A 21,151-nucleotide genomic window follows, 5' to 3' on the forward strand; every position below is an offset into this window, starting at 1 on the left:
TATGTGGGCATGCATAGAACACGCATGCCCCTGGGTATTACTTTGAAGTGGATACACGCTTGTAGATGTTTCCTTTGCCAGGAAAACCTTTGCAATTTGTATAAATTGTTTTCCAGCTCCCTTGTTAGATTAAAAAAATCATTCATATTTTCATCATGCTCATTTTTCGTCATTCTTGTACTCACCGGTTCAAAAAGGTCTAAAGTTAATAACGGATTACTCTTCTGTGGTAAAAACGCATCAATGTTCAGTAAGTTCAGCCTCACTTCAGGGTTATAGTCCAACTCTAAATTGACATTCTCCATAGCGTGGAAGTAGCGATACAAGTCAGCAAATAGAAGATAGTAAAATATTACCGCTAACTCTCCCAAAGTATCCTGCAGCAAGTAAATAGACCAACCGTAACAGTGAAAACAACTAACAGGATACACCACGAGAAGTCCAATGGATGCAAAAAAATCTTCTTTATTCCAACAAGAGTATAAAATAAACAAAGATAAGCGCTTTCGCGTGCTTCATGCACGCTTCATCAGATCTACTTATACCACGTTGCTTCATTCTTTATATAGTGAGTAATAATCATTAAATCAGCATTCAAACATCTGATTAACTAATAGAAAGCAGCTCCATCTGTCAAAATTTAAAGCCACATAGTCCATAGCACCTTCACATTTTTCAAAAGTCATGATGAACTATCGTGGATATATCAATTCAAACGTTAAAACATATTTCAAAAGATACATATATAATAATTATATCAAGAGCTAACTAATGCTTATAAAAACATGTGTAAAAACATATATCAGTATCAGCAAATCTACCTAAACCACTTGCTTTGTCAGTATATTACTTAAAATCAATGAATAGTTGCTTATAACTTGCAACTTCTCTAACCTGCATCGATTGTAACCAGCTGAATATTGAGCTTAAACGCACCAAAACAGAAGCGTGTCATAACGTTATGTTATGCAAGTCGCTCATACTACAAAAAACAAAACTGAGTTATTCCAACCAACCATCTGATATAAAGCATGGTTGAATCTGTATCTACATCACAGTCCGGTTGCTAATAGATGCAGTAAGCTGTCAGATTTGTTACTTAATAAAAGACAAGCTGCCAATACACAAAAAACATCACATCATAAAAAACATCACATCATAAAAAACAACAATTAAACATGAAATTATTCAATATTTCTTATCCTATGGCTAATAGGAAATATTCAAAACTATTGTTGAATAAAAAAGGCACAGCAAACGTGTCACCATCCTATTAACTCATAGGTCCAAATCCCGATGTATTGGATCTGATGATTAACTATTAAATTAAACGCAAACCTTATTAATATATTTAGTCTGAATAATTAATTGCTAAATTAATCATCAGGTCACAGTATATAACTATAGTACCTATTGCTTGCACTGATGAAAAAATAATTTACCAAATATGATTAGCAATTAGCTTAGAGGAGTACCTGAATCTAATTTTTTTACTGTAAGAATCAAAACAATCTATTTTTGTAATCATCCATGTCTGTAGTGTACCTATTAAACAAAACTTCCTATTTATAAAAGTCAAGTCATCACTTTAATAGTTACTAACTTATAAATTTCTCAATTTTCAATGACTATGTATTATTAACATTAAATAAATAATCTCTTATTAATAGCTAACACATGTTAAAATATACTAGATAGTAGTCTTAATGAATAACAATTATCCTACAAACTAGGGCTTATAAATAAATATAAAATCTAATAGACCCTAAATAATAACATGAGAGCTAGTAGCTACCTCCTTAATCTGGTGTATTATGTGTCTACAATGTTCACAAATCAAGTTAACGTTGTCTATACCTATAACAGATATAAGCATGAATAGAAATACCAATGCAGTCATATAACAACCTATTGGCTATTCTATCAAAATATATTCATACATGTCAGACCTTATCCAAAAATAAAATAATATTGTATATACACAGAAAGGAAGAAATTCAACTTCACATATTGTATATACACAGAAAGGAAGAAATTCAACTTCACATATTGTATATACACAGAAAGGGAGAAATTCAACTTCACATATTGTATATACACAGAAAGGAAGAAATTCAACTTCACATATTGTATATACACAGAAAGGAAGAAATTCAACTTCACATATTGTATATACCCAGAAAGGAAGAAATTCAACTTCACATCTTGTATATACACAGAAAGGAAGAAATTCAACTTTACATATTGTATATACACAGAAAGGGAGAAATTCAACTTCACATATTGTATATACACAGAAAGGGAGAAATTCAACTTCACATATTGTATATACAAAGAAAGGAAGAAATTCAACTTCACATATTGTATATACACAGAAAGGGAGAAATTCAACTTCACATATTGTATATACACAGAAAGGAAGAAATTCAACTTCACATATTGTATATAGACAGAAAGGAAGAAATTCGACTTCACATATTGTATATAGACAGAAAGGAAGAAATTCGACTTCACATATTGTATATAGACAGAAAGGAAGAAATTCGACTTCACATATTGTATATAGACAGAAAGGAAGAAATTCGACTTCACATATTGTATATAGACAGAAAGGAAGAAATTCGACTTCACATATTGTATATACACAGAAAGGAAGAAATTCGACTTCACATATTGTATATACACAGAAAGGAAGAAATTCGACTTCACATATTGTATATACACAGAAAGGAAGAAATTCAACTTCACATATTGTATATACACAGAAAGGAAGAAATTCAACTTCACGTATTGTATATACTCAGAAAGGGATAAATTCAACTTCACGTATTGTATATACACAGAAAGGGATAAATTCAACTTCACATATTGTATATACACAGAAAGGGAGAAATTCAACTTCACATATTGTATATACACATAAAGGAAGAAATTCAACTTCACATATTGTATATACACAGAAAGGAAGAAATTCAACTTCACATATTGTATATACACAGAAAGGAAGAAATTCAACTTCACATATTGTATATACACAGAAAGGAAGAAATTAAACTTCACATATTGTATATATACCGAAAGGAAGAAATTCAACTTCACATATTGTATATAGACAGAAAGGAAGAAATTCAACTTCACATATTGTATAAAAACCGAAAGGAAGAAATTCAACTTCACATATTGTATATACACAGAAAGGACGAAATGCAACTTCACATATTGTATATACACAGAAAGGAAGAAATTCAACTTCACATATTGTATATACACAGAAAGGGAGAAATTCAACTTCACATATTGTATATACACAGAAAGGAAGAAATTCAACTTCACATATTGTATATACACAGAAAGGGAGAAATTCAACTTCACATATTGTATATACACAGAAAGGAAGAAATTCAACTTCACATATTGTATATACACAGAAAGGAAGAAATTCAACTTCACATATTGTATATACACAGAAAGGAAGAAATTCAACTTCACATATTGTATATACCCAGAAAGGAAGAAATTCAACTTCACATATTGTATATACACAGAAAGGAAGAAATTCAACTTCACATATTGTATATACCCAGAAAGGAAGAAATTCAACTTCACATATTTTATATACACAGAAAGGAAGAAATGCAACTTCACATATTGTATATACACAGAAAGGAAGAAATTCAACTTCACATATTGTATATACACAGAAAGGAAGAAATTCAACTTCACATATTGTATATAGACAGAAAGGACGAAATTCAACTTCACATATTATATATAGACAGAAAGGAAGAAATTCGACTTCACATATTGTATATAGACAGAAAGGAAGAAATTCGACTTCACATATTGTATATACACAGAAAGGGAGAAATTCAACTTCACATATTGTATATAGACAGAAAGGAAGAAATTCGACTTTACATATTGTATATACACAGAAAGGGAGAAATTCAACTTCACATATTGTATATAGACAGAAAGGAAGAAATTCAACTTCACATATTGTATATACACAGAAAGGGAGAAATTCAACTTCACATATTGTATATACACAGAAAGGGAGAAATTCAACTTCACATATTGTATATACACAGAAAGGGAGAAATTCAACTTCACATATTGTATATACACAGAAAGGAAAAAATTCAACTTCACATATTGTATATACACCGAAAGGAAGAAATTCAACTTCACATATTGTATATATACCGAAAGGAAGAAATTCGACTTCACATATTATATATACACAGAAAGGAAGAAATTCAACTTCACATATTGTATATACACAGAAAGGGAGAAATTCAACTTCACATATTGTATATACACAGAAAGGAAGAAATTCAACTTCACATATTGTATATACACCGAAAGGGAGAAATTCAACTTCACATATTGTATATACACAGAAAGGAAGAAATTCAACTTCACATATTGTATATACACAGAAAGGGAGAAATTCAACTTCACATATTGTATATACACAGAAAGGAAGAAATTCAACTTCACATATTGTATATACACCGAAAGGAAGAAATTCATCTTCACATATTGTATATACACATAAAGGAAGAAATTCAACTTCACATATTGTATATACACAGAAAGGAAGAAATTCAACTTCACATATTGTATATACACATAAGGGAAGAAATTCAACTTCACATATTGTATATACACAGAAAGGGAGAAATTCAACTTCACATATTGTATATACACATAAAGGAAGAAATTCAACTTCACATATTGTATATACACAGAAAGGGAGAAATTCAACTTTACATATTGTATATACACATAAAGGAAGAAATTCAACTTTACATATTGTATATACACAGAAAGGGAGAAATTCAACTTCACATATTGTATATACACATAAAGGAAGAAATTCAACTTCACATATTGTATATACACAGAAAGGAAGAAATTCAACTTCACATATTGTATATACACAGAAAGGAAGAAATTCAACTTCACATATTGTTATGCAATGATAGGAATACATTGAATTGTCAAGGTAATTTCATACAATTAACACATTAAGAATCTCAATATTTCAATAGCAACATTTCAAGGTTCCCCCAATAACTAAAGATCTTACTATGATTTATAGATCTTATTCTGATCACTTTATTTCAGTTTTCCATAACATTTTTGTTAAATTTAAAAATTCTTTGAACATAGCAACTAAGTTCAATTACCAATTTTTTGTAATAACGTTTCTCACAGCTACCAAGAGAACCCAAAAGAGTTTCTGCTCTGGGTTTAACAGATACAGGAAATGGAACAGTCATTAGTATTACTGATCTAGTTAAAGAACAATTATCAGACCATAACCCCTTAAAAAAATTATTTATTCCTTCCCAGTATACATTTAATTTTTCACAATCCATAAATGTGTATGCAGTCAGGATTTACATCTTTACTACATCTCCAACAAACTGAAGAATTCATTTTACTAAACTTAGAGAGTAACAAACATACTATGTATATATTTCCACATAAAAACTTTCCAGTATAAACGTGAAGAAGTTTGACTAACTGATTTAAGTAGTAAAGCTTTATGCTTATCATCTATAGAGTTAATCAGTCTACCACTATCTAAAAAATTTCAGAAGTTTGCATCAAAATTATTATTTATAATTAATGTATATGACTTGGATAAGCTTCCTTTGCATGTTAGTTGGCCTTCGATAACAGCATTCATATAATGTAAAGTGAACTGGACTGCTCAGGAGACACAAACCACAAATTAAATGTTTATTTAAGCTTTATGTGAATGCAAATCAACTTTTCGTCGGCAAGACTTCTTCAGAATACAATAGACCCAATGAATCTGTTCCCATATATATATATATATATATATATATATATATATATATATATATATGTGTGTGTGTGTGTGTGTATAGTGCATACACACATCAGCTGATAGTTTTAATCAAATTTTATTGTGACAAAATGAAAACAACTGAAGTGAAGTTTAAAAAACACACTACTAAAACATTTTTCCACTGACATAAAAAAGACTGAATAAAATATAAAAAATTGTATACATATGAGAATCTGTAATAAAGACTAAATAAGTATACCCAGTAAAACTATAAGTAACCACTCATACCAAAAGTCACGAAAACAAAACCACACCGTCCCCAATCCACCCAGGTGGGGTTATACCCCCCACACCCCACACACTCCCTAACTAAATATACCAGTAAGCCCTAACCTATCCTCAAACGTAAAAAAAAAAAACATTCATTCCAGTTTGTAATAAGAAGTAACACTTCAATTATTTTTCAAAATTATTATTAATAATCTTACTCACATCTGAATAGATTTTTATTCCTAAATATTTTAATTATTTTCCTTCCCAATTATATTTATACTTATCCTTAAACTTACCATCTAGTAATTGATTTAACAATAAAGTTTCAGTTTTATTACTATTAAATTTTAGCAGTGACACTTCTTGAAATGTTTCAATTTCTTCATATATTTCTTCAATTGAATAATTTAAATCTCCTACAGTTAGTAAAATATCATCTGCAAAAAGCTGTATTTTAGATCAACACTCTCTGTTAATTGAGACTCCAGCAATTTTCCATTGCTTCTTATACTGTTAGCTAAGGGTTTGATAACTAATGCAAATAATAAAGGGAACAAAAGACACCCTTGTTTTGTGCCTTTGTTTAAAGTGAATCCTTGAGAAATGCAAGATCAATTTTAATATGTGTTTTTGAGTCTCTATACCATTTTTAAATATTCCAGTAAACTGTTCTGGAAATGCAAATGTTTCTAAAGTTTTAAACAAGTAGTTACAATCTACAGAATCAAAAGCTCTCTCAATATCTAAGCAAATTAGTGCCAATTTCTTGTTTATTCCATTTGCTAAATCTAAGATGGTTACTACTATTTTTATATTATCACACATTAAGCTATTGACTATAAATCCTGTTTGATCTTTAATAATTAATCTACTAGATCTCTTAATCTTGTGATGAAATTGGAAGTAAATATTTGATAGTCTACATTTAATAATGGGTTTACCATGATGAGGTCGAATGCACTAACTTCAAACGTGCATTTGACTGAAAAATAATATCTAAACCTAAAACATCAAATGAAAGGAATGTTGAAAATAGTTTGCACAATAAAGTGCATTCCATAATGTCGGCATTCCCCTCTTCCAGACATGGCAGTTAGCTCACCTCTACTATTTTGCAGGGAGGCTACGCCCCCTGCACCACCCATGTGGGGGTCTCTGCCCCCCACAACCCCTACTTAAATATACCAACTCTGAGATCACACTACAGTGAGGAAATGGGCACTGATGCGCGACTGCCCTCCACAGTCTCTGTACATCACTTTTCCAACTAACCTCTTAACTCTCGACTAACCTCATTCGACTGCTTGTCATTTGATTTCCTGCCTCTTAGGAGCCATGAGTTCGCACATCAGCCATTCGATATCCTGAAGTTCAGGTAAGTGATATCAATCCTTAATAATGAAATCGGTCTGTATAACACTAGCTTATTATCCTTCTCTTGTTTAAGCGTAGGTGAGATTACAGAAGATTTCCATCAAGGCGGAATTATTTTGTCACCCTGCATTGTACTGAAATTGTCACTCAGCAATTCTAAAATATTTAATGGAAACAGGCTAAATAATTCCATATTTAAGCCATCTAACCCTGGAGCTTAACCATTCTTAGCTTTTTTAAAGCTTCTTCAACTTCTATCAGGGTAATAGGCTTATTCAACTAAGATATCTGTCAGTCATTTAGTTTACAAGTAATGTTTTTCTTTAAATAATTGTCAATTTTGTAATCATCAGGATTATTATTTTTCTCTTTATTAAGATCCTCATGTATTTTTGAATAATATTAAGCATTTCCTCTGTATCTTAAGTAAGCTTATTAGTGTGAGGCTTTTGGATATTATAGGTTCATAGGTGTATAGGTAGGTACTAGGCTATCGGCCCAAGGGCCTATGTAAGCCTAGGCAACAAGGTTCCCTGGCTTACGCCACCCAAGAAAGTTATTTTCCTGTGCCTCTGTCGAGCAGATACACAGAAGTGATCCCCGGGGTGTATTTCCTATTTCCAATGCACTCATCAAGATTTTTCTTGAATAGTGCTATTGAAGAACTTTGCTTGACATAGATGGGTAGCCTGTTCCAGTGTATGAGAAGTCTCTGAGACAGGAATCTATCCCTCCAGCATGTCCTGTTTATTGTGGTGACAAGGTTTAGGTCCCTAGAGTGTGTAGCTCTGAGGGATTGTGATTTCTTTAGGTGTAGCATGTCCAACAGCTCTGGGTTTGACATAGCTTTATATGTTAGGCAGAGATCACCTGGAGTAGGCAATATGCTACAGAGTAAAGCTGGAGTTTTTTGAGACGGTCAGTGTAGGGCATCTGTTTGAGGCCAGTAATCCTCTTTGTGAGGTACTTCTGTGGCCTTTCCAACTGCTGCAGATGTCTTGTGAGGTACATTCCAAAAGGGGCATTGTACTCTATAATGGGTCTAATGAGTGTCGAGTAGAGGGGAACAATGACCTCTTTTTTCCTGGATGAGAACCCGTTTATGATGAGGTGTGCCACATAGAAGGACTTCTTGACTACTGTGATGATGTGACTATCAAAGGTTAGACTACGGTCCACCTGGGTCCCAGGGTCTCTTATCACACATTTGGTGTTAAGTAGACTGATGTCTATGCAGTAGTTCATGGGTACAGAGTTTTTACCAAAGGGGATGACAATGCACTTTTTGGCATTGAGCTTGAGGCCATGGCTCTGACACCAGACATCTGTCTCAGCGTGGCTCCTTCTGTAGGATTTCTTTGTTGATTTGTGCTTTTTTGCTTAACATCTGTCTTCTGTTGGCTAACCTATGTAGGTTTTTTGAAGTCATCGCATAATATGCAATTTTATTTTTTCTAATGCTATCTCCACTTCATACGTTAAAACTGTTTGATATTTTGTCGTTCATTTTTTAATGATTTCAGTATTATCTAATTTCCTTGTTGTTCAGACCTTGCTTTGTGTATTTCATCTTGTATTTCTAACAACTCTTTATTCCATTCTTTCATTTTATTACTAGCTCATCTTTTCATTCTATTTTTAATAAGCGTTTTAAGGATGAAGTATGATTTTACTGACCTGACCATTACCATTCAAAGATAAAAAAATTCTTATAATTTCATCATATATGGGACTCCATAAATAATCTAAAATTGACTTATATCCATTACTATGGTAATACTTAGTGCATTATGATCAGATAGGGGACAAGGAATAGTTGTAAAATAATTCACTTTTTGAGTAAACCTATAGAGGCATAAATCCTATCAATTCTAGTTTGCATCCCATGTGCATAAGAATAATGAGTGAAGAACAACAACTTATCTTCTGCTTTTAATCGCAAATCAACTAAATTATTATTACTAATCCATCTATTTATTGCTTTAGCTGATGCAAGTATTTTAGCTTTCTTCATTCACTTGTATCTTCTGTACTAGACATGCAGTTAAAATCCCCTGCTAAAATTAAGCTACCCTTTCAGTAACTTTGTAATACATTTAAGTGATCTTTATCCACTCTTGCACCTATTCCAGGGATCCAATAAAAATTAGCTAGTGTATAGAGTCTGTCATTATATTTAATTATTACAAATTTATGCATCCCTTTAGGATTATTTAAGGATTCCGTGACCTTAGGCGTTAGAGTGGATTTTCTCCAAAGTATAGCAGTTCCTCTCATCTTTTTATTAAAAGAAGCAGATGATAAGATTTCATAAGATAAGTTGTTAAAATAGTGTATATCTTTGTCTGTCAAGTGAGTCTCTTGCAAGATTCTTCTTAATCCTTAATTCCATTGTGTTTCCTTTCTGTGCTTCAAAATTTTATTGTACAGATAATTATATTTTTATCTGTTATACAAAATATTCCAATAGAAAGTTTCCTAATGCAGATTCCTGATAGGTGTAAAATTTAGGGTGTTTACTTTTCTTGATCTTCCCTAACTCTTTTGCCTTCTAATTAATCTTCATAATTCTTTTTAAATACACAACATCCTCCAATTAAATGTTATGTTATTCCATAAATTACTTTCTAAAGTACTATAATCCATGTCTTTTTAAAGTACAATTTGCTATTTTCTGTGGCTTTGATAATTTCAAAATCCCACATCTGTTTTTCCTCTGAGAAGTCCACTCAGTGGTTCATGCAAGTAAAATCTTTTAATCTTTTTTATTGTTATTATTTTCAACTAATTTACTATAACTGGAACATCCAAAATTGATTTTTTTTTGTAAATAAGTTTCAATTTATTCCTTAAATATAGAGTTGGAAAATGCTTCAGTAGGGTACCCTTTGTCGTAACAGTCTATGAAATGTTTTATAGAAATCCAGTTTTCATTACAATCTCCAAATTTCACATCCATCTGTAGCACAAAGGATTATGACCAAATAACTGATCTTAACCAACTTGTTTTATGTGCTTGAGACATGGATGTCAGGAAACTCACCTGAAAACCCAAAATACATGCAAATCAACAATGATTTGATTGTGAAACACATGTATTCCATATTGTCCAGAAGAGGTGTAAGGCCAGTTATCTCAGGTATCTCATAAGGTACTGGTCCCTTTGTTCTGCAGAGTGGATCAGTCTTTTTCCAGGTACAATATGTAATTTTGTTCTTATAATTTAGACAGTGTTTAAAGACTGGAATTCATTAATATTAATATTTTTACCAGGTTACTAGACTTAAGCTGCATCACTTACACGTTGCAGCTTAAAGCATTTTTCCAGTAGCTTGTATGTTATGTAGACATGACCTATATATGGCTCAAAAAGATAGAAGATCAGGTTCTCAGATATACTATCAGTTCTTCATGCGTGGAACATTTGGATTCAGCCAGTGGGAATGACTGTACATTTCTAGGTATTTCACTGAACGATGCAATACATTTGTTTCAGTGAGGATTACATTATTATTATGCAGGTTTCCATTCTTTTGCTGATTGTATTCCAACATGTGCTAATTTTAGACATAGCTTAGATGAATGTATGAAAGAAGCTAAATTTTATGGGAGGACAGCTGGACATCAAACTCCTAGAAGAACATCACTGTGCATTATCAACCTTATGATCCCTATGGGAAGAAAATGAAATACCCAAGCACAGATCTCCCATTAGTAGAATCAGATTTTAACATGAGAGATACACCCAAGGATTCAGAAAGAACCTGGCCCTCATGGTAAGAACTGTGGTAAAATGAGGCTGCTTTCCCAATGTGGTAATTTGTGATTCCAAGACACATTAACTGCAATTACAAAAGACCTTACTATTGGCTAAAGTGCATGTTGCTGAATTGCCATTAACTACCACTAGCCCTAATCAGCACTTTCCTATGGTAGTTGACACTGGTGGTCCATGCATCACTTTGACAAAGATACCCCTCTCGTTCACTATCAGAAACATTCAAACACACACACGTACATGCGTACGCACACACACATACACACACACACACACACACACACACACACACACACACACACACACACACACACACACTCACTCACTCACAGACACTCACAAACACATACACACACACGCCTACACACACACACACACACACACACACACACACACACACACACACACTCACACACTCACAAATTCACAAACACATACACACATGCCTACACACACACACACACACACACACACACACACACACACACACACACACACACACACACACACACACACAGCCATCACATACTACATACTTGTTCCTAACTTGTTAGAACATCCCTTGGGTCTCCTTTGATGTTTTCCCTGCCCTTACAGATCACGGATGATTGCAGTCAGTCAGGAATACCAGACATTCTAGTTTCCTACTTCTTACTGTGCAGAAACTGCATCTCACGATGCTAGACTTGTTGGTCTATTAACTTTTTAAGTGACTCCAAGTCACATTTCAAAATTCTCCCTGGTACTGCCTAGACTTCCTCCTTTCTTTCTCCTGAAGTCCCCCCCCCCACATGGACACATCCCATCCATGATTTTGCAGAACATTCCTGCTGTTGCCTGTCATAACTCTCAACTGTCCAGATTTTTGCAGAATGCCTAGATCTTCACTTTATAGTTTTGCTCTGTTTCTCTTACAATTTTTGGTTTTCTGTCAAACCACTAAGAAGTGTAGCACGTACACAATGACAGAATGTTGAGTTTCAGGCATCATATCCTTCACTAAATGCATGATAATGCAAACACTGTTATTCTAACATCATTCTAGGATTACGAAAGGAATATTTAAAATACATCTTTCATTGAGGGTCTACCTCCCCATTATTTTTGCTTTTGTCCAAATATCTTTGCTTTGTGAGGTTGAGAGATATAATTATAGGTTCCCTATCCTTCTCTCTCATGACTCTCAAACTGTTGCACTCTTTGGATAATGCCCAAGATACTTATTATATTGAAAAAAAAAACTTCTTACACTAACGTATCGGGTAATGTAGTGGGTTAATTATGCTGTTTCCTCTATGACAGCTGCAAGTTTTAAAGCATTTTTCCCACTCCTATCAAATTTAATTTTCTTACAGTTTTAGATGTTATTTCCCATTGTCCCTGGCACCTAGTGGTGTCACAAAGGGCTAATACCTCTGTGGCAGGTGGAAGGGTGCAGGGTTTGAATCTTTTTAAGGCATACTATTTATAGTATTTCTGGTGTTAAATGCTCTATTCAAACGACATAGGTTCATAGGTTCATAGGTTCATACTAGGCTATCTGCCCTAGGGCATTTATAAGCCTAGCCAGAGTGTGTTTGGCTTTCGCCACCCATTTTAAATTAATTTTGCTATGCCCTTTTTCGAGGTTAGTATACTGTGCCTCTGTCTAACAGTGACACAGAAGTGATACCCGGGGTAAACCTACGATCTCCCATCCACTCATCAAGATTCCTCTTGAAGAGAGTCAATGAGGGACTCTGCCTAACCTGGACTGGGATTTTATTCCAGAGTGAAGGGAGCCTCTGGGTTATGAATCTGTCCCTCCAGCATGTCCTATTTATTTCAGTGCTGAGGTTCAAGTCTCTAGAGCGCGTAGCTCGATGGGATTTGGATTTTCTGAGGTGCAGCATGTCCATTAATTCCAGGTTGGACATGGCTTTATACGTCAGGCACAGATCGCCTCTGAGCAGGCGGTATGCCACTGAGTAGAGCTGGAGCTTCTATAACCGGGCAGCATATGGCATCTGTCTGAGCCCTTTGATCCTCTTGGTGAGGTACTTTTGAGGTCTTTCCAGTTGCTGCAGGTGTCTGGTAAGGTACATCCCAAAAGGGGCATTGTACTCAATTATGGGCCTGATGAGGGATGAGTAAAGAGGCACGATGACCTCCCCTGATCTAGATGTGAATCCCTTCATGATTAGGTGGGCTATATAAAATGTTTTTCTAACTACTTTGGCCACGTGGTTGTCAAATGAGAGATTGCTATCAACTTGGGTCCCCAGGTCCCTAATTACTTCTTCTGTACTTAATGGATTACCACCTATGTGGTAATTTGTGGGCACTTTGTTTTTGCCAAAGGGGATGACTATACACTTTTGGCGTTTAGCTTGAGGCCATGGCTCTGGCACCAGTTGTCTGTTTCTATGAGGCCCTTTTGGAGGATGCTTGTGTCGGCTGGAGAGTCGATTATGGCGCCCAGTTTGCAGTCATCTGCGAACTTGGTCAGCCACAGTCCTTCCATGTTGGCCTGTACCTCCGAGAAATATATGCCGAACAAGAGAGGTCCCAGGACTGAGCCTTGTGGGATGCCACTTGTAACTGCTTTGGAGTCTGACATGGCTCCAGCAATTCTAACCATGTGGGTTCTGTCCTTGAGCCAGTTTGCAACCCATCTAGTGACATAGGGGTTTATATTTAAGCTGGTGAGCTTATCTATAATGCCCAAGTGGGGTATTGTATCAAAGGCTTTTGCGAGGTCCAGGTAGGCTGTGTGGACCTCCTTCCCCTCGTCAATGGCCTTGTTGACTGTTTCAAAAAAATCGACCAGGTTTAAGAGGCAGGATCTGCCCTTAGCAAAGCCGAACTGGGTAGGATCCAGTGTCTATAGGTTCCCAATATCTTTATTTTTGAGGTCCATGATGATCCTTTCCATAGCTTTGCAGACCAAGCTAGTCAGGCTTATGGGGCGATAGTTTCCAGGATCCGTTGAGGCACCACCTTTGTGGAGAGGGACCACTGTTGCTGTACGCCACTCTTTGGGTACGTGTCCTGTAGTAAGGCTGTGATTGAACAGTAGTTTTATGTTTGGGTTTAGCTCTTCTTGGCGTTCATGTAGGACACAGCCCGGGACACAGTCTGGTCCCATTGATACTGTGTTTTCTGCTTTGGAGAGGGCGGCTCTTACTTGAGCATCTGAGATGTCAGGGGGGCAGCACTCTGCTGGGATAGATATTTGCCCTTTTGGTGGGGAGGGGGGGGGAGTTTGCGCTGAACCTGTCAGCTAGGATGTTGGCAATGTTTGTGGGTTCGGTGTATTTTTTGTCATTTTGGACTAATTCTGAGCATATCTGGGAATTCCCACCCAGGTTCCTAACATAACTAAAGAAAGCCTTGTGATTATCCTTAGTGTCCTGTGCAATTTTTCTCTCAAAGCTGGCCTTAGACGATTTTATGAGTGCCCGTAGTTTTTTGCTAATACTGATCAGAGATGCCTTCCCTTTTTGTGATTTTGCTCTATCATGTAGTAGCTTCCTCCTTCTATTGTATAGTTTGTTTATGGCTGGGGTCCACCAGACAGGATGTCTGCCTTTGGAGGATTGGGTCTTGGTTTTATTTGGGATTGCATGATCCATGCATTCCTGAAGGTGTTCATAGAATGCATTTATAAAGGATTCTGCAGTATTTTCCACAGGCCTGGGGGCTTTGAAGGATTCCACCTCGGTTTTGAGGAGTGTGAAATTTGCTTTAGAGAAGTTTTTCACTGTTGTTTTCTGGGCAGGGGGAGGGGTCGGGATGTGAATATCCAGTGAGATTAGTTTATGGTCTGATCTTACCAGTGAGGGATACACTTCTGGTCTGGAGCATAGAGTCCCCATGTTGGTGATGATCAGGTCCAGTATGTTTTCCCCTCTTGTGGGAGTGGTAACAAGTTGTTCCATAGCATTTGAGTTTATAAATTCTAGGAACCTTTGGGCTAGGGTGTTGGAGCTAGAGTAATGCTCCCAGTCTATGTTTGGGTAGTTGAAGTCACCCAATATAATGGTGTTTAGAGAGACCTTCATATTTTCCAGTGTTCTCAGGTAGGCCGAGTGGGGTTCCTGGATTTGGGAGGGTGGTCTGTAGCAGGCTATAAACTGGAAGGCAGTTTTACCCACTGTTAGTTGCACATGGATAGTCTCTGATGCTTTGTGCTGTGCCACCATCCTGGAGGTGTGGGTATCTTTGACGAATATTGATACTCCCCCTCCTTTTGTGGTTCGGTCCAGGTTTTGGGGCCAAAAAGCATGGTATGAGGTATAACCTGGTAGTGCTAGGGTGCTCTCGGGAGCCTTGAACCAGGTTTCTGTTACTGCACAGATATCGATGTTCTCCATGCTAAGGAAAGTTTCGAGTGCATGCATCTTGAGGTTTAGACTTCTGGCGTTCAGTAGCATTACTCTTAGTTTCTTATCCCTTGTGATACCTATGGAGGTGGGTTTGTCTTTTGAGCCTTGTCTAAAAAAGGCACTATGGGGGTAGCAAGAGCCTTTGCCAATATCCGAAAGCCCAGGGGTGGCAGGTGCAAGCCATCCCTAGCGAAGCATTGTGGCTTGTCGAGCATGTCATCCCAGGCTGACAGGCATTGGATCCCCTTTTGAATGACACCAATACTTAAGCCAGTTGTTGAAATTGATCATCTTGTCTTCATATTGTGGCATCATTCTTGGTGAGGGTAAGATGCTACTCAAGGTCAGGGTCATACCGGCCTGGGCTACATGCTCACAGAGCTCTTCTATGTCTCTTTTCATGTAGTCCAGGGAGGTACATCTGAGGTCATTCACACCAGCATGGACAATGACTGAGTCATATTTGTACTTGCCTTGGAGTGACTTGAGTGCTTGTGTTATGTGGCGGATCCTAGAGCCCGACAGACAGCTCACCGTGACCTTCTCCTTGTTCAGCCTGGTGAGCGGGATGTCAGTGTGCCTGACGATAGAGTCACCTATTACAAGTGTATCAGGTGTGTTGTTTAGCCTTAAGGGCTGTGACTGTTTGGCACACTGGCTTTGTGAGCTATGTGTTGCATGTGTTTTGTTTTGGGGTAGCGGTTGCTTGGGTGTCTGCTTTGGAGGTCTCTGCTGCTTAGGCAGATTTTTATTTAGAGCCTCCGAGTATGTTTTTGTGTGTTTATGTGTTTGGTTTGCTGTCGTAGTAGGTCTATGTGAGACTGGAATTGTAGTGAGTGTGGTTTCCTTCTCCTCCTGACTGGTTACACCAGTACTGAGTTGAGAGAGCTTAGCCTCCAGTTCGGCTATATGGTTGCATCTCTCACATGTGTTGGAATTTGTTGGGAGGAGGAGAGGGTTGTCTGTGTACATGAGGCAGTTGTAACATTGCCTCAAGATTCCCAGATTCACCAGAGAGGAGACTGACAACTAACCTTTGTACATGCTAGAATAGTATTGGGAATTCCTGTATAATTGAAAAAAAGGGCCAATGGGGAACAAGGTACTCAAGGGGAGTTTGTGAGGGTGTAATGCTTGTAATTTTTAGTGCTGACTTAGTGAGCAAGTGCCAGATAACTTAAATGCAATGTGTTACAGGTAACTTAAATGCAAAAACGACAAACAGTAACTTTATTTCAAGTGAAACAAGGAAATAAGTACAGTAAGCAATGCAGATATCTCTAGGGATCCACAGAAGCGCTGAAAAGCCACATTTTAGGTGGAATTAGCGTTTCAGGTAAATAACAAGCAAACAAACAACAAGTATACAAACAAAGCTAGATTCAGCAGGCCTGGATCTAGTCTATGCTACAGCAAACAAGGTGTACCAATTTCAGTAAGAAACAGTTCAAATATGCAGGCACTATAAGCCTTTAACCAGAAATTCCAAGCTCAGAAGGGCAGAGTCCAGCCTCTCCTCCCACAAGAGTGCAGACCACGAACCTTCTAGTAATGCACTTTTAGAATAACAGACACTGAGAACTTAGAAGGATGTAAGCTACCTGTCCTGCCATCACAGTGCAGGCCACAAACCTTCCTAATGTGTTACTACCAAGCAGTAATAAACCAGAAATTCCCAGCTCAGAAGGGCAGAGTCCAGCCTCTCCTCCCACAAGAGTGCAGACCACGAACCCTCTTAATGTAAAATCATCTTTCTTTTTTTAATAAGTGTTAAATGTTAATAACATCATCTTTCTTTTTTTAATAAGTGCTTTTACAGTACACTATATAGAGTATCCCTGGAGCCTAGTCTCCCCCTGACCTACCTTATCTTTCATTTTATAAGTGCCTTTAAGGCAAGATGTCCATGGTAGTGCAGAGGACCAATGTCCAAGGTGGTGGGGTACAGGGTTTGAATTTTTTTAGTGCCCTTATGGCATGCTATACAAAGTATACCTTGTAGCTTTACTTTTTTTCTAAGTGCTTTACAGACATGATATGTAGAATATCCCTGGTTGCTAGTGTCCCACCTCACCCAGTGCTGCAGGATGTGCTTGTTAGTATTCGGCATGTGGAAATATGACAACCCCTCAACTCACACAGACACACACACACAGGTACACAGACACACATTTATACACACACACACACACACACACACACACATATATATATATATATATACAAACGTACACAGACACACACACACACACACACACACACACACACACACGTATATACAAAGGTACACACATACACACAAACACACACACACACACACACACACATGTATATATATATATATATATATATATATATATATATATACAATGGTACACACAAACACACACACACACATATACATAGACACACACATACACACAGAGAATACGCACCCACACACAGAGCCACACACACACACACACACACACACACACACACACACACACACACACACACACACCCTTACCCTATCCTCTAAACTAAACCCCCTCTCTGACCTCCATGACAGATGCACAGTCACACATGTGCTCAAACATGCAGACGGACACACATATACACACATACATACATAGATACTCCCCCAGCACTGCCTATCCTGTAAACTTCCTGGCACTTGCTTCTAAAGCAGTGGGTGAGCACAAGCTTTTGGCCATGGCCATTAACACAAAAGGCCATGAGCAGCCATGCTTCTTTATATAGCTAGATGATTCTCTCAGTCTCTTATCTGTATAAATGCCTTACCTATGGCATGTTTGAGGGAGAGCACATGACTAATTAGCATATGCCTTTCTACCAGAATGCCTCATTAGCATTTAACACAGCTGTGGAGTCAGCCCAACAAAGTGATTCCCATCTTCATGCTAAAACACTGCATAGGGCTGTCTCTGCAAATGAAACAGTTACTGGAGGTATACACATTATATGCACCTGAAGTTAGTCCCAGAATGTTTTGACATGGGAGGAACCCGCAGACCAGTATCTGTGAGCTAGCATTCAACAAGCAGCAACATCTTGTTTCTATACCATTCAAAAAAGGTATCAGAGGAGTAACAAACCACATCTTTCACTACTAAACTCTAATATACACATGATATTTGGATGTCTGCTGGGTGAGTTAGGTAAGTATCTCAGAATGACTTTTTTAATATTCTGAACAAAGAAACTAAATTTGTTTAACAAAACTAATAAAAATGTGTTGAGACAGGTGAAAATGGTTGTTTATGGAACTGAGCTTTTTTTCTTGTACTGTCCTAGGTAACTTACATTCATGTTCAAACATGTGGAGACTTTAGGAATTGCCAATCTTGTGTGACATCAGGAGACCCTTATTGTGGTTGGTGTGTAGCAAAAAGAAAGTAAGTAAAGACCACCTGTAGAAAATATAATTATAGTTCATAGTATGGTTACAATTACAACTTATACCTTTCAGTTATATCTTCTGTAGCTAAAGATCACGCAGAAAATATAATTATATTTCATATTATGTTATCATTATAGCTTATACCTTTCAGTTAGATCTTCTGCAGCTAAAGATCACCTGTAGAACATATAATTATAGTTCATATTATGGTTACCTTTACAGCTTATACCTTTCAGTTAGATCTTCTGCAGCTAAAAATCACCTGCAGAAAATATAATCATAGTTCATATTATGGTTACCTTTACAGCTTATACCTTTCAGTTAGATCTTCTGCAGCTAAAAATCACCTGCAGAAAATATAATTATAGTTCATATTATGGTTACCATTCCAGCTTATACCTTTCAGTTAGATCTTCTGCAGCTAAAGATCACCTGTAGAAAATATAATTATAGTTCATATTATGGTTACCATTCCAGCTTATACCTTTCAGTTAGATCTTCTGCAGCTAAAGATCACCTGTAGAAAATATAATTATAGTTCATATTATGGTTACCATTCCAGCTTATACCTTTCAGTTAGATCTTCTGCAGCTAAAGATCACCTGTAGAAAATATAATTATAGTTCATATTATGGTTACCATTACAATTTATACCTTTCAGTTAGATCTTCTGCAGCTTTTGTCAGTGGAATAGAAGTGTCTTAATTCCCAGGTAAACTTATTATAAAAGCTAGCCAGCAGCCCTTTGCACTATAAAAGTAATGATAAATGATCAAAGTTTGCATTCTTATTTCAGGTACTCGGTGGAGTAATGGAAAATTTTCACTGTATTGACATTCATGAAATTAATAATTGAAGATAACCAGATACTCATGGAAAATATTTTTTATTTCTGCCTTTTTATTAATATGTGACTCCCTTTAATTGCATTAAAATCAGGATATGTAATTCCTTAGGACTCATAGGTTCATAGGTTCATACTAGGCTATCTGCCCTGGGGCAATTATAAGCCTAGCCCGATTCTGTATGGCTTACGCCACCCCTTGATTTGAGTATACTGTGCCCTTTTTAAGGTTTAGTTTACTGTGCCTCTGTCTAATAGTGACACGGGAGTAATCTCTGGGACAAACCGACGATCCCCCATCCACCTATCGAGATTCTTCTCGCATATAATATTTTGACTTTTACATTACTCTTGAAGGATTTTACACTCTCTAGAAGCAAGCTGTTTTCTTGATAATTGTAAGCACAAGAAAACCACAGCAATTTTGTATGAAACATTTAGCATTTAGCACGAAGTAAAGAAATGTGTATAAAAGGGACTATTTCCACAGTAAAAACCACTGTGGTCAGATCCTTATAAGAACCCAGAAGTATCATATACCTTTGATGTGGCTTTGTTGCACCACTTTTAGATGCCTCTCTGGAATCTGAAGGAACGGTTTCGGAGACCAATATCAGATTGTGCTTCTCAGCTGTTCCTACAGTTTTAAGATGGCTCAATGCAAAATCCCATCCAGAAGTTCTGAAGCAGTTAATTCTGTTCAAACTGTAATGCAGTTTGAAATCTTACTTTTCAGTTAAGATGAATTTGTGTCTACTTTTGTTAATACCTTCACTCAGGTTATGATAATTTCTCAGTTTTAAACTTCTGTATTTTTCACTTGTGAAAAAAATCTGTTATCTAAATGCCTGTCTTTTCACTATGTAGCAAACCATATCTGACATGACCTGTTATTTTATTCTTGACATGAATTACATGTTCCCAACTGTGACCTCTGTAAAGTCTTAACATTAACACTAAACCAAAAGACTTAAGGATCTGTAAGTGTTTCACCTGAGAGAAAAAAGTACAGACATTCAAAGTTAGTTCTCATGAAGAAAAGAGCAAGGTGACAGAGAAGGAAAAATGAGTGGAAAAAGGAAAGTCTGGGCCAGTTCCTAAGCTTTCAGCGGGACAAAAATATGAATATGAAAGGATGTTGGGAGGGTGGCCTAATGGTTAGGGTGTTTGCCTTACAAACACAAGGTGCAGGGTTTGAGTCACACACAAATTGGTAAGGGGCTAAAAAAAAAAAAAAAGGGGCAACAGTTAGCTAGTAACCTACCTATGACTATGACTAATCCCA

At 36.5% G+C, this 21,151-nt stretch overlaps 1 protein-coding gene across 1 annotated transcript in view; it reads left to right on the top strand.

Moving 5' to 3' along the window:
- Window positions 1-21,151, top strand: part of LOC122815936 (plexin-B2-like) — a 146,260-nt gene that overhangs the window by 34,846 nt on the left and 90,263 nt on the right. Inside the window, exon 3 of the mRNA XM_044088801.1 lies at window positions 18,917-19,017. Within this exon, the coding sequence (XP_043944736.1) occupies window positions 18,917-19,017 (101 nt within the window). The remainder of the gene's footprint in view (window positions 1-18,916; window positions 19,018-21,151) is intronic.

This window comes from Protopterus annectens, chromosome 11.part0 (assembly GCF_019279795.1).
Source record: "Protopterus annectens isolate FY-2018-M chromosome 11.part0, PAN1.0, whole genome shotgun sequence".
Lineage (NCBI taxonomy): Eukaryota > Metazoa > Chordata > Ceratodontiformes > Protopteridae > Protopterus > Protopterus annectens.